Below are 14,774 nucleotides of genomic sequence, written 5' to 3'. Positions count from 1 at the left end.
CAGATTCTTTTCATATTCTTCAACACGCACAACTATCTTTTTGATTGTTGGTGTTAAAGGGGGTGGAGGGGGTAAACAGGAAACCTGGAAGACAGTTGCTTATGATGTTGCCAATAATTTAAAATCATGCAAATAATTCTAAAAAATGCATGTTGCCAATGTATTTCTTATAATTACCTCAGACTGATTGTTTCCCTTATATTTGTCTTCATGTGATGGATCATTTAAAACTAATTTCCTCCTAGCACTTAGACAACTTTTAATCACACTTGCTTCAGTTATTTCTTGCAGCTTATTCAGTCGTGGCGACTTTCTAGTAGGCGTTTTTATTGTCTTATCAACAAGAACAAATTTCTTGTTCTTTTATTGTTCTTGTTGTTGTTGTTCTTGTTGTTGTTGTTCTTTTTGCTCTTGATACCAAGAATAATTAAATAATACAACATTAAATTCTCCCCAATAGTCAACTTCAAATATGTCCTCAATTGCTCCGTAGTAATTGACATCCCCAACCAGCGAGTTCTGATCTTTCGAACATGCAAAACTAGTCGTCAACGCAGTCAAGAATACACCACTATTTTGTGTCGTACATTTACGATCCCTATACGTTGTATGGAATCTGTATCCATTAATTATATATCCACTAAACCTTTTAACTATTGGATTTGGTCCCATTGCGAGGACTTCTAATTCTTTTGAAACCTTTTTTTCGGCAACTTTTTCCTTTAACCACTTCCAGAAATCGTCAGTATGTTCTCTCTCCATCTTGTATTTTTTTAGGTTTGTTTGACCATCAACAAGATCTCGATGCTCCCTACAATAATCAGGTTTCTTGGTTAGAAAGTAAATAAATTACATGTTACTTTCAACTTACTAACACAATTTAGAGTTCGTAAACTTACTCAATCAAACTCTCTATTTCTTGGTTTCCATAATTGAACAAGATATATTGATGACAAGCTTTCAATTCAGAATCTTTTAAGTGAACGGTTGTCCCATCTTTGTTTCTTCTTGTACCAATATGATATTCTGATTTTTTTGGACAACTTCCAAGTATGGTAGATAAATTGTTAGCTTCTTTTCCCACGTCGCCATTCAAGAATCATGAATAAAAGGTTAAGCACTCATCTGCTAAATAACCCTCAATAATGGAGCCCTTAGGCTTGCTTCTGTTACGGGCATAGGACTTCAATTTAGAAAGATATCTCTCAATTGGAAACATGCACCCTAAGTGTACTGGTCCACCTAACTGTACTTCTCTGCATAAGTGAACTAGTAGGTGCACTATAATGTCGAAAAATGCTTGTGGGAAAATTGTTTCAAATTGACAAAGAATTTCAATAATTTCTTGTTGCAACCTAGAAAGCTCACTCAAATCAACGACTTTGGCCCAAATACCTCTTAGAAATACACCTAATCTAATAAAAGGGACCACAACCTCAGGTTTTATTGACTTTGTCACGGCAAATTATAACAAATAGTTCAGCATAAAATGCGCATCATGGATCTTATAACCGGTTACTTTTCTCTCCTTCGTGTTCACAACCATGTGGCAATTTAGCATTTTTCAGCACAATGCAGAATATATCCTTCTCCTCCTTTGTCATATCAAAAATGGTAGGAAAAATTTCAATATAGCTCCCGTCACTTGATTCAATGGGATGAAGATCCTTCCTAATTCCCATTTCTTGTAAATCATATCGAGCATTGACATGGTCTTTTGACTTGTGAGCAATATTTAGCAAAATACCAATTATGTTATCACAAATATTCTTCTCGATGTCCATAACATCAAGATTATGCCAAGTAAATTGTGACTCCAATATGGTAAATTAAAAAATATTGACTTCTTCTTGAAAGGCAAATCAATCTTACGCTTTTTTTGCCCTAGTATTCCCCCAAACTGATTTCTAAAGCCCGATAACAATTTCACACAGTCTGTTCCTGTCAAAATTTCAGGGGTGACTCCCATTTCAACTTCGCCGTTAAATCTTTTTTTATGGAACCGCCACTTATGATCGGGATCCAGAAACTTCCTATGGTTCATGTAGCACATCTTTTTACTATGCTTTAGATACATTAAAGAAGTCTCGTAGTTGCAAACGGGACAACCGAGTTTACCTTTGGTGCTCCAATCGGATAACATTGCTTATCCGGGGAAATCGCTGATGGTGGAGATGACACCGGCACGTAACCTAAAATTCTGACCAGTAAATACATCATAAGTTTCTATCCCTCCTTCCTATAACTCTTTTAACTCGGCAATAAGAGGTTGCATAAAAACATCTATATTATTTTTTCGAGATTCTGGACCAAAAATGAGTGTTGAAAGCATAAGGTTTTCTTGACGCATACATAACCAAGGAGGCTGATTATAGTTAACCAAAATTATTTGGCCAGGTGCTATGTAAAGTATTCATTGTTCGGAATGGATTGAATCCATCAGCAGCGACACCCAACCTAATATTCCTAATTTCACATGAGAATTGAGGATACCTAGTATCCATTTCCTTCCAAGCTTCGCCATCTGCTGGATGTCTAAGTTTCCCGTCATTTTTCCGTCCAACTGCATGCCATGTCATTATTTCTGCAAACTCCTTGCACATAAACATCTGTTGCAGTCTTGGCTTTAGTGGAAAATATCGCATAATATTTGCCGGCAGTTTATGAATCAACTTCTTTGCATCATTGTCGCGGGTCCCTTCTTTTTCCACTATGGTCCACCTTGAAGCACCACAAGTTTTACAGGAATCCTCTTTTTCATTCTCACCCAATACAACATGCAATTGTTAGGACAAGCGTGTATTTTTTTATAGTCGAGACCTAGATCTATAATGAAACTTTTTACGGCATTGAAAAATAAGGGTATGTGTGCCTGTGGAAAGGCTTCTCTTATCAACCCTAGTATATCCCCAAATCCCGACTCTGAAATCCCATGGGCACACTTTAATGAATACAACCTAATGATAAAACTTAATCGCGAAAATTTTGCGCAACCTGGATATAAAGGTTGGTTTCCCTCCTCGACATGGCGATAAACATTTTTGACATCGTCATTTGGTCCACTAGTACAACGCAACATCTCATCTAGGTTATTTCCAAAACTCACATTGGTTTGAAAATCCATATGTTGTTATCCCTATTTTCGTCGCTCTTAAGTGAAACCTCATAAATCCAATTAACATATAATTGAGATGGACCACTCCAAATAAGATGATTGTTGATCACATCTGCCCTCTGCCACTTGCGATTAATACAAGTCTTGCAAGGTCATAGTAATTCATCACCAACAGAGAATTTGGCAAATGCATTTTTAATAAATGTCTCTACCCCTCTAATGTACCGTCCACTATACTTTGGAAGATTTATCCAAATAATTTCCTCGTCGTCCATCACTACAATTAAGAAGCATATAAATATTATAATATTATAATTTGTGTGTTTGTGTGTTTGCAAACTTAGGAAGGCCTAGTCCAGAACACTAAATGAGTCTGTGTTTTCAAATTGGTATCTAACAAAAATAGAACACTAAATGACTTTGTATTTTCAAATTCCAAATTCTGCATCAGTCATGATTCATCACAAACATAATTGTATAAATCTTCAAGACTTAATGTATCATATTTATATAATCTTATTGTTACTAGAAAGAACATACGAAACATAAGGCATCTGATAAACACATCTATTTAACCAACAAGCATGAATCTATCATCATTCGATCATATTATGAAGCATGATAAGCAAAGGTGCCCAATTCAGGACGAAAATTGTACATCTTGCAGCCTTCACTAGGCCATATATTGGATTCTGCAACCCTTCACAGTGGGGTTGTAAAGAAAAGTGTAATAGTAGCCTTCAAAACCAATGTCTACCGCAACCCCTCTTTTTTGATGTTGCCGTAGAGTCAAAATGTGTTACCAAAATGACATATATAATTAAAGATGATTTTTTTGAAATTAACTAATTAGTAATTTTTTACATAGAAATGAAATAATAATTGAAATATATATTTTATTTATTTTTAGAAGTTAATAATATTAGTGCAGTGATTTCAAATATTATAATGATAAATTGAATGCTTTATAAAACTTAACAAGTGATTAATGGATTTATTTACAATATTCACTACGTCATAAACGACCTTCCACCACATTATTAAGTGATGTTGCCATAGAAAATATTGCCCCAACACAACATTAATCTAACCTATTACAACATATTTTAATTATGTTAGCAAAGAAGTAAAAAATGTTGTCAAGTCTATTATAAATAAAATTATTTATTTTTTTATTAAAATTATGCTGACGTTTCACTGGGTTCTCTACAAGTGGGTCACATACTGTGGCAGCTGTGAGAGAAAAAATTAATTTTTTAGCTAATAAAAAATTATAAAAATTATGAAAATAAAAGAGTAAATTAAATATATTTAATAAAAATCAAACAAGTGTTATAAAATTAATTAATATATTTTAATTTTAATAATGTAAATAGTTGTAGAGGGATTTGGTGAGCGGGAAATATACCACCTACTAACTTTGGGGAAAATATTAAGGCCCCTCCTCTCAAAACCCTACCTACCAGCTCCCGAAATTCTCATTCACAATCCTAAAAACAAATATTACAATTCTATCTCTATCTATTTACTCAAAGCTATACAACACAGACTTTCTCTATTCAGAATAATCAGTTTTATTTCTACAGACTCTAGTGAATCAGATTTGATCCAGGCGCTCTATCTCTCTCCCCCTCTGAGTCACCACTGTATCAGAGATTAGGATTTAGGTGATGTTATATTGGAGAACTCGGTTTCGGTGTTATCTTGTTTCTATTACTATTTCTGTTGCTTTAAACGTTTTGTTGTATTTCGTTTTCTCGGGACACTGGTTTGTGTAATTTGGGGCTAACGAGATATTGGGGGTGGGGATGGAGTGTGTTAAGTTAGGTGATGTTAAGTTAGAGAACTCGGTTTTTTAGGGTTTGTGTTACATTGTTCCTGTCTATGCTCCTTTAATATTTTATTGTCTTTCAGGTTTTTAAGGACACTGGTTTTTATAATTTGGGGCTAAAGAAATATGACTGACTTACTGTTTCGCGCCTTGCTTGGTAGTTTAGGTGAAGCTTTATATGTCCTTTACGTATTTTTTGTTTATAACACCTCGAGATATTACATTTTATTATTTGGGTATGTAATATGATTGATTTGGGAGTGGGATCTTTTGGTGTTAGATTTAGTATATTTATAGTTTATGAATGTTGATCTCTTATTAATTTGTGTACACTTGTTTTAGTTTTTGCGGAATGTTTTATTAATTTGTTTATGAATGTTGACTCAGACACCTTTGTTCTTTTCCAATCTGTTCTGTTTTTCTATGCCAAAGTTTTGTCAGAGGTAATGCTAGATTTATTTTGGTCAGTACTACTCTATGTCTGTTATTAGTAATTCAATATTTTTATTGAATATCTTCATAGATACAGTAGGTCTTCTCATGCTCAAAAATAATAAAATCTAGGCTGTCGATTGAAGTTATAAAGTCATCTTTTCTAGTTGTTAAGCTTTAAATTCATTTTGCAGGGTAGTAGACTGGGCATAACAACTGTTATATCAACAGACTCAATTCGACATATGATGAGGAGTTTTGTTGATGAGAAGCAAAATCCCTTAATTTGGGCTTCCACCTGCCATGCTGGGGAATGTTTTGATCGCGTGGCTGTGGGAGAAGCTAATTTTGTATATAACAGATATAATAATACATGAGTTTATGCTTACCTTTCTTCTTAAACAGTCACGGTCACCAGTGAAATTTTGTAGAGTTTTTCCACAAGGTTATTGCAGGAATGCTAATATTGTATCGATTTTGCAGATAGGAAAGCTGATATCGAGCAAAACTGTGAGAAAAGAACTTAGAAAACATCAACGTGTAGCTGCAGAAAGAATGTGTGACATCTGTCAGCACAATGTGCTCCCTGGTAAAGATGTGGCAACTCTTATGAACATAAGACCGGTAGACGCGTCTGCAGTAGCAGGAATGTGAATGGGGTAAATTTCTGCCATGATATTTTTTAGCAGTATGACCATCTTTTTTCATCTTGTTTATTCTTTTCTGTTTTGTAATATGCTTCCACCTGCAGGCTTTTCATGTATTTCATACATCCTGCCTTGTGCACATGATGCTTCTTACTGAGTTAGAAATTCATAATAATCAGAATGCTGCTGGTTCTGAAGTGAAATAGAGAGGTCGGAAAAAGGTACCAAAGGAAATATAAAATCACACACAGGCGAGTACCAAAGGAAACTTCAGAAATCTTCTTGTAAGTTGTAAACCAGTTGAGCTAATTACTTAGACCACTGCTATTATATGACAACTCCTATCCTAGAGCAAGCACAATGCTAATGCTAATATGGATTTCTGTATTTATATATTTTGGCTACGAACGTGATTTTGCTGCTATACTCGAACTTGTAGTTCAGTGGTTATGCTAAAATGGCTGCACTTATTGAGTTTATTTGTTAAAACTCATGTAACAAACATATCGTCCCTTTTACTTATTTGAAACTAATGTGGCAAGGATTGCTATAGCAATCTTTGGTTCTATATTTAGAACTAATTACTAATTATCCATTTAAGCAACATATACTAGTTTACGACTGAACTCTTTCTAACAGATATCTGATCACTATTTACAAGGTTTGCACCCCTGTAAAGGAAGGATGCGTGTATATATAATAATTTTAAATTTCAAGGTTCGCACCCCTGTTAAGGAAAATTGCGTGTATATATAAATTATATTAATTTAAATATCCGTGATTGACATTTACCAAAAAAATTAAGTCAAAGTACTGGTAGTAAAGCATTTGTTTTGGCAGGGTGGTGATCCTCTGGACTTTAGACTAGCAAATGCTGCTTCACACAGTGTTCAGTCTACTTCCTTGACAGATCAACAACCCGAGCAATTTGTGATCAGGTATAGCACCTTGTTCTGTCACTATTAAGTCTCAAGTAATATAAGAAAATTATAGCATCTAGTTCTGTTACTATTAAGTCTCAAGTAATATAAGAAAATTAGTGATCACGTAGATCAGATCATTATACAAGGAAGAACATGATACAAAAGTATAAGTACCACTTTAGTCGTATACTCAATCCACCTATCATTTGTAGATAGAGTGTTAATATATAGTTTTATGACATAATTATGACTAATTTGCAAGTGCTCAGTTATTTAGCTAGTATAAATTTTGGATACGTAGAATATATTGTGCTTAAGTTGGCATTTTATCAGATTCCGTCTTCCAAAGTTTTGCCTTCTGAATCACGAGGGGGGGATATTGTAATATAAGTAACAACAATACTATCAACGATAATAAGATCATTATTAGAATTTTGTGTTTTACAATAAATAGCTTTCCATGTGGATATATGATAGAATGTACTTTTGTTGCAGTGAAGCAAAATGTAGTTTTGCATTGGCTGATTCACCTCCAGGAGATTCTGTTGAAAGTAGTGGTAGACCAGGAGTTCCTCTCGCATATGAACCTAATAGTGCCGATAATCTTATGCTTTTTGATGGGGAAAATAGTATTCCCACAGGTGATGGGAGTTTGTTTCGATCCAATAAGGAAACTTAATACTAGAGAAACCACTTTCCAACATTGTTTTTTTAGGCAGCATTATGTTTGTTATGAGGAAGCAAGGAGACAGTTTACTATGGTGTGAATCTTGAACCTTGTAACAATATATATTTATCTTGTTGCAGCGATGGAGGCTATTTTAATGCAATTATGAGCTTCCCGCCCAACTACCCAAATAGTCCTCCATCAGTGAGGTTTACATCTGAGATGTGGCATCCCAACGGTATCTCTGCAGTCTAGTAGTATTTATATATAGAGGTTTATATATAAGTTTATAAAGTCCGGGAAGAATCTGAAACTAATCCCATCATTGCAGTTTATTCTAATGGAAAGTTTTGTATCTCAATTTTACATCCTCCTGGTGAGGATCCAAATGGTTATGAACTTGCAAGTGAGCGCTCGACACCTGTCCATACGGTACGATCTTAGCTTTCTTTTCTGTAACTTTTAGCCTCCACCTAACTTTTGCACTCATTGTTTATGATATATATTGTAACAGTAACTGAACAACTGATTGGGTTTCATTCATTTCAATCTATTTGGATTAGCTTCTTATAGTTTAATCTGACTGGATCTGTGGAAGTGCGACAAACCTCTAGACTTGTGTGTGTTTCACTATTTGTGTTTCTTAAATGATATTACATCAGAATATATAATTATTACATCAAAATATATTAATACTAGAGAAACACTATATGGTAGTATATCTTTCTATTCATATGGGCCCTTAATTTAAATTAGTGGCCTAACTAATATCTTTGGTTGCAGGTGAAGAGGAAAAAGTTGCTCGAACAACAAATTGATATGGATGATGTAGATAAAACTATGGATTAAATAAGCGAGCAAACAGAAAACATGAAACAAATTCAAGAAGCACTAGCCACTCCCATTGGTGCAACAGCTGATTTTGATGAGGTATGTTGTTTACCTATATCACTAATTTTATTTTTTGATTCTTGTAGTCCCAGTTAGAATACATCCTTTTCTGCTTATCAATGTTCCTTTGATTCAGAAAGTATTCTTTTTTCTGAATGTCTTCTTTATGTTGCAGGATGAACTAGAAGCAAAACTTGAAGAAATAGAAAGCGCTGAGTTGGAGGAAGAAATTCTTCAGCGTGTAGGTAAACCACCTCCTATTACTGGAGGTGGTTCTACCTAGTCAGAAGTGTTCTAGCAGCATTCTCGTTCTACTTTGTTTTTCTCAGTACTACAATGTTTAGATTTTGAATTGTAACTTTAACTTGTTTAAACTTCCGCTTTTGTTTTAAGGTTGGTAGACAATTAGTGGTATAAGGATGGTAGTATGGTGATGGTGAAGGTAGTGGTAGTATCGGGAAACTGATGTTGTGGTTGGTGGACTGATGTTTATAATTTGTGGACTGTGCTGGTTTTAAGGCAATGGTCTTATTTATGGGCTTGTTAATTTATAAACAGTTCCTACAATTTTTTTTTGTAAAAGCGTTGCAATAGGTCTTTATAGTGTTGCTAATAATCACTAAAAAATGTTACTAAAAATACTAAAAAGCATTAAAAAAAATACTAAAAAGCGTTGCAAAAAGGTTGCATCGATACCCCATATGTAGGCCCCATTGTGGGGTCCACAAATATTGTACTGATAGCCCAAACCCTACTGTAGCACTTTTCAAGACCTATTGCAACCCCATTGGTGTTGCAATAGCACGTTTCTGTAACGGATAACCAAGGGTTGTAATAGGGTGTCGCCGGGTTGCAAAAAACTATATTGCAACGCCTAAAATTGCAACCCCGAAAAAGAGTCGCCATAGCCTTTTTTTGGCCTTTAGCAACGTTTTTTTGGCCTTTAGTTACGGTTTCTTGGGGTTGCAGAATCCAATATATGGCGTAGTGCTTTAAGAGATCTACTAATTATTCAAAGGTGCCCAATTAAGCATGATAAGCAAATGACCAACACGGTTCGTTCCTATTGCTTGTTCTAATAGATCTACTAATGATGATACCAACAGATTCTTTATGAATATCCAATTTCATTTCTTTCTAGTTCCTAAACAAAAATATAATGATATTAACAAAATCAAAGAACTTAAAATAAAATCAAAAACTAAAATGGAAGAAGCTAGGGGGACAATGCTAAAACCAATTACCACTAAACATCTTTGAATACAAGTGCAAAATAATTAAACAACCAGTTCACTATAATTAACTGTAAACCATCTAAAATGAAAATAATCAACCAAATCCCCAATTCGACATCTCTAACCAACCAATTGACATTTACAAAAATTAAACACCTGAACTTATATCTAGGTATACTTAACATTTACCCTAATTTAACATATACAACTTCTAAAAAACACAAATAACACAAAGTCCAAAAAACAAATCGAAACCCTAATTTCAAAATCAAAATCGAAGAGAGAATAGAAACCCTAAATTCATAAAATAGAAGAGAGAATTACCTTTAAATCGACACCCTTCAATCCGAAACCCTAATTTCAAAATCAATCTCGAAACCCTAGTTCGAAACCCTAAGAAGAGAACCCTGAAAAGAGAACCCAAAATCAATGTGAGTGAAGAGAAGAGCCTAAGAGAGAAGAGCGAAGATGAAAATGAGCGAAGATTAATATGTGTGTGGGTATTTACAGAGAGAAGAGCTAAGAGAGAGGTGCTTAGTAGAGAGGATAGATTAATTTAGGTAAGTATGCTCACTAGAGGGAATTTCACTAAGTGAAATTTGGTAGATTGGATTGGGCGGTAATTTTGCCGCTCATCCAATTTTATATTACTAAATATATATTAATAAATATATATTAATATTTTAACTTATTAATTATTCACTTGAAAACATAAAATAATAATTAACTATTTTATCTTCTTTTTGATAAATTATGAAATTTAGTAGAATATTAATTATATTTATAAAATCAATATTTGACTGTTTTGACCGATATAACCGTTTTGACCCTATTTCGGCTGATCCAAATCGATTTTTTCCAACCCGATATATATTTGGGTTGGAAAAAAGTCAACCCAATTAAATCACCACTGTTTTCATTTACCGAGTTCAATGTTTAAACAATGTTTAAAAACTACAAATTGGTTTGGGTTATAAATTTAAACGATTCGATTTGGGTTGAAATTTTTAAAACCCAAATTAATTGGTTTGGGTTGCTAAAATGGGTCTCACCAGTACGGATACACAATACGTATATTGGACCCACATCATAAATTCAATATCAACGTTAATCGTTATAAAATTTAAATTTTAGGTTTTAGGGTTTGGGGTTTGGAATATTATAAAATCTACAAAAATAGATCTTAAAAAATGTGTTTTAAAAATTACCATCATTAAAATTAACATCCATGCAGATTCATCTTCAAAAATGAATTTTTTAAAAAATGCAACCTTCCTTTGTAACACTAACTAACTAGTATCCATATTTATTAATAAAAATACCTTGAATATTATAAAATTCTACCAATTATATATAAATAAAAATAATCACATTACTAGAATCATTGACTTTTAAAATATGTAATGATGCATTGTCAAAAAAAAATTAAAAAAAATTAAATAGTTAAAAGCCTCATTTTTATTGAAATCAAAATTTTAAATGCAACATCACTTTACATTTTAATCATGCAAAACAGAACACAAGTATTGTTTTGGTACAGTGGTTGGCTCCTTACTTTGTTAGAGTGGAGATGCTGGGTTCAATTCCCATTGACTTAATAATTTTTAAAGTGACAAACCAAGAGTCTGAGGTGGCACAAGTAACCAATAATATGTTGCCACATGTACTGTAGTTAATTGTTTAAAATTAAAATCTATTTTTCTAATAAAATTGGATTTTTTATTACTTTTTAAGAATAAATCTTTTTTTTTAGGAAAATCCTATAAACAGTTTCCATAAAATGGGTTTGGATGTTTTTGGATTAAAACTAAGTCAACATCGGGTTAGGAAATCGGGTTAATGGGTCGTCAACAACACAACGAACTTACTGGAAAATTACAGAATCTGACGAGTCTCATCTTCCTACCTTCGCACAACCACAAATCATGGTATTATACGTATATCAGTCCCTCTATCAATCATCTTCAATCCCTCTATCAATCATCTCACTAAACAACCCTCCACCACTCTTTCCCCCTTCCCCCTACACAAAAATCTCCGAAGCACAATACCCACTCTTATCAAAGCAGAATAAGCATAAATTAAAGCAATCTCGAAAACTTTTTCAGCTATTTTACCAGATTCATTTCAACCACAACAACAAAAACCGACAATTCAAAACTTAAAAACAACCATAAAAGCCGGCAAGCCGAGCTCTAAACTCGGCAACACTCAATTTTTAACCAAATTCAGAAAACAAATAGAAAATCGAGAAAATCGAAGCTTTTACATACACTCATTTATAAACACATAAAAACACATAAACCCAAAACTTAAAAACAAGTTCTATACTCGGAGAAGAATATGTTTGTATTCATAATATGTTTGCAAATGTACAAGGTGATTATGGGCCGGATTTGCAGCGGGGCCGGATTTTTAAGCCCAACACAATATGCAAGTGCAGCAACACAAAAAACCCAATAATTTTTAAGCCCAAAATTTAACAACAGTTATTTAAGCCTAAAGTTAAACTTTGGCCCAAGACAAATATATTGGCAATGTATTGGATTCACTATAGTGAAGAAAAATAGAAAATTATTAACAATTTTTAAGCCAACTGTTATGACAAAGTGCCACGTCACCATGTGGTTCCACTAGTGCCACGTCAGCATACATGGACCCATGCCACATCAGCAGTATTATTATTTATTAAAAATGATTGCAACACATCCTCATACCTTTAGCAACATAATCACACTTTAATTCTTCACCGACAGTTTTTCAATGTCTAAGCCAACATAAAAATGACAACGTTGTATTAGCCAAAATATGCATGGCAAATCTAACAAAAGAAATAACAACATCAACTTTAAATGTTGTAATAAGCCATTTATGCTGTAGTGAAGTGTTTTCTAAATTTGGAGATATTGCAACAATTGTAAAAAAATGTTACAGTTGAACTGAGAATGTGTCAAATTGTGTGAAAAATTCGAATTCCCTTGCAACAGTTTTCAAAATACGTTGCCAACTCCAAAAATTTCAGCCCATTAGTTTCGCGGGCTCTCAAACAAAGCGGGCTTTCAAATTTTTTTAACCAAAGCACACAGATATAAGCGGGATAAAATAACAGTTTACAAGGATACACTTGAATAAAAGAAAATACAAAAATACACTAAACAAAACAAGAATTCAGAAAGAGGCGAACACCAAATTACTCTCACAGATTGAAATTGGATGAAGAAGAATCTAGCTCAAGCATTTAAGTTTGAAGGTTAAGATCAACTAAGAAGGCATGTTCTTCCCTAAATCGGTTATTATGTCAATTGAATTTTAATTATGGTTAATTTGAATTTTTTTGAATCGATTTTGTATTGTGTGTTTTTGTTTGAGATTGTACATCAATTATTCAGGTGGCTTGCTTTGATTATGTGGAATTGTTTAATTTGTCTTGATGCAAATTGTTATGCTGATTAGCAGTTTCGATGATTTAGGGCACAATGGTTTGAAAGTCAACTTAGGTTAGTCCTTCTGCAAATCCGGTTCGTATTGTGGTTTACAAGTTCCAAGATTGTAATCCTTGCGGTAGCAGTAGTAGTTATAAATTAATGGTTTACAGATAAATTATGATTGCAGCTGCTGTGGCTTGGGAAGCAGGCATGCCACTGATAATAGAGGAGGTAGACGTTGCACCACCGAAGAAAATGGAAGTTCGAATCAGGATTCATTTCACGTCTCTTTGTCATTCTGACGTTTACTTCTGGGAGGCCAAGGTATATTATATTGATGAACGTGTTCACTGCTAGCCTAAACACTATAGCTAGTCATTATATGTACGCTTTTCCTAAAGGCTAGAGCAGATTTATTTTCTCTGTTTTTTATCCATTACACTTGCTTTCATTTTCTAACAGGGACATCAACCTCTATTTCCGCGAATATTAGGTCACGAAGCAGGAGGGTATGTTTGAATTTTGATAAGAAAACTTTTAATACAAGAGAATAAATTTATGTTCTACTGACCTAGACTTCTAATTTTACATGTTCTCGACTTTGTGGTGTGCATAATTTTATCCTTGAATGAATTTTATTGATTTATATTGTTGGCTCCAGAGTCATAGAGAGTGTTGAAGATGGTGTTACAGCCCTCAAACCCGGAGAAAAAGTGTTACCTCTGTTTATAGGCGAGTGTGGGGAGTGCCGTCATTGTAAATCAAGTGAAAGCAATTTGTGTGATCTGCTAAGGATCAATTTGGACAGAGGTGTGATGCTTAGTGATGGTAAGCCAAGGTTTTCGAAAGATGGCAAGCCTATCTATCACTTTGTTGGAACTTTCACCTCAGTCATTACACTTTTGTTCACTCTGGCTGTGTTGCAAAGATCAACCTGGAAGCTCCGCTTGATAAAGTGTGTGTTCTTAGATGTGGTATATCCACATGCACAAAAGTGTTTATCTTATCATGTTCTATATATATAATGGGAGCTCAAGTTGCAGCCTGAACTGAGCATGGTTTTGCTAATGCTTTTGTATCATTAATTTTATAGGAATGGGTGCGGCCCTGAATGTTTCTAATCCGAAAATAGCATTAGTAGTTATTACCAGTGGCCCTTTATAAAGTTTCAATTATTAATGTAAATCAATTAGCTAGCCTTTTCTGTAAATCTTTTTTGATACTTATTTTAACATCCAATTTTATCTTTTATTCAATGGTTGACTTTCATTTTGTCATTTAATCTCTAACTTGTGTCGCAGCAAGTATCTGTAGTTGTCAATACCTTATCAATTATGCAAATTTTAGTTGAAAGCGTAAGAGCTACTCTGTGTATCTTGCTCTATCTAAAGTTATCATGTTAATAAGTTTTTTTTATAATCTTTCTAAATTTAGTGATAGATTGAAGTTAATATCGATCTCAAGTTAATAATCTTTTTAAATTGTGCAAATTTAGTGAAGTTTAATTCTCCCTTGAAATGGGCTAAATATGAATGCATCTGAGAAGTGTTGAATGGGCATCTCTAATGCTTCTCCTTTTCTCCTTTTTCGGAGCATTTAATTTATATA

At 33.7% G+C, this 14,774-nt stretch overlaps 1 protein-coding gene and 2 long non-coding RNA genes across 5 annotated transcripts; all 3 read left to right on the top strand.

Moving 5' to 3' along the window:
• Nucleotides 1–4,645: 4,645 nt before the first annotated feature.
• LOC141724352 (uncharacterized) lies at nucleotides 4,646–6,015 on the top strand. The gene is made up of 3 exons (XR_012576611.1): nucleotides 4,646–4,782; nucleotides 5,573–5,728; nucleotides 5,862–6,015. It is a non-coding gene; the product is annotated as an uncharacterized LOC141724352 (long non-coding RNA).
• Nucleotides 6,016–6,134: 119 nt separating this feature from the next.
• On the top strand, nucleotides 6,135–8,991 carry LOC141661638 (uncharacterized). 3 transcript variants are annotated; one of them, XR_012550068.1, is made up of 7 exons: nucleotides 6,135–6,309; nucleotides 6,866–6,963; nucleotides 7,444–7,589; nucleotides 7,756–7,853; nucleotides 7,947–8,047; nucleotides 8,399–8,545; nucleotides 8,692–8,991. It is a non-coding gene; the product is annotated as an uncharacterized LOC141661638 (long non-coding RNA). The 3 variants fall into 3 exon arrangements; XR_012550067.1 differs by having other exon boundaries at nucleotides 8,682–8,991; XR_012550069.1 differs by lacking the exon at nucleotides 7,444–7,589 and having other exon boundaries at nucleotides 8,682–8,991.
• Nucleotides 8,992–13,171: 4,180 nt separating this feature from the next.
• On the top strand, nucleotides 13,172–14,277 carry LOC141659734 (alcohol dehydrogenase 1-like). The gene is made up of 5 exons (XM_074466663.1): nucleotides 13,172–13,238; nucleotides 13,354–13,490; nucleotides 13,629–13,675; nucleotides 13,828–14,176; nucleotides 14,260–14,277. The coding sequence occupies exons 1-5, from the start codon at nucleotides 13,172–13,174 to the stop codon at nucleotides 14,275–14,277; spliced, it is 618 nt and encodes a 205-aa protein (XP_074322764.1).
• The last annotated feature ends 497 nt before the right edge of the window (nucleotides 14,278–14,774 follow it).

The sequence above is a fragment of the Apium graveolens genome, chromosome 5 (assembly GCF_009905375.1).
Source record: "Apium graveolens cultivar Ventura chromosome 5, ASM990537v1, whole genome shotgun sequence".
NCBI classification, from domain to species: domain Eukaryota; kingdom Viridiplantae; phylum Streptophyta; class Magnoliopsida; order Apiales; family Apiaceae; genus Apium; species Apium graveolens.
Note: the sequence above shows the minus strand (reverse complement) of the source record. Positions and strands in the feature narration are given on the sequence as shown.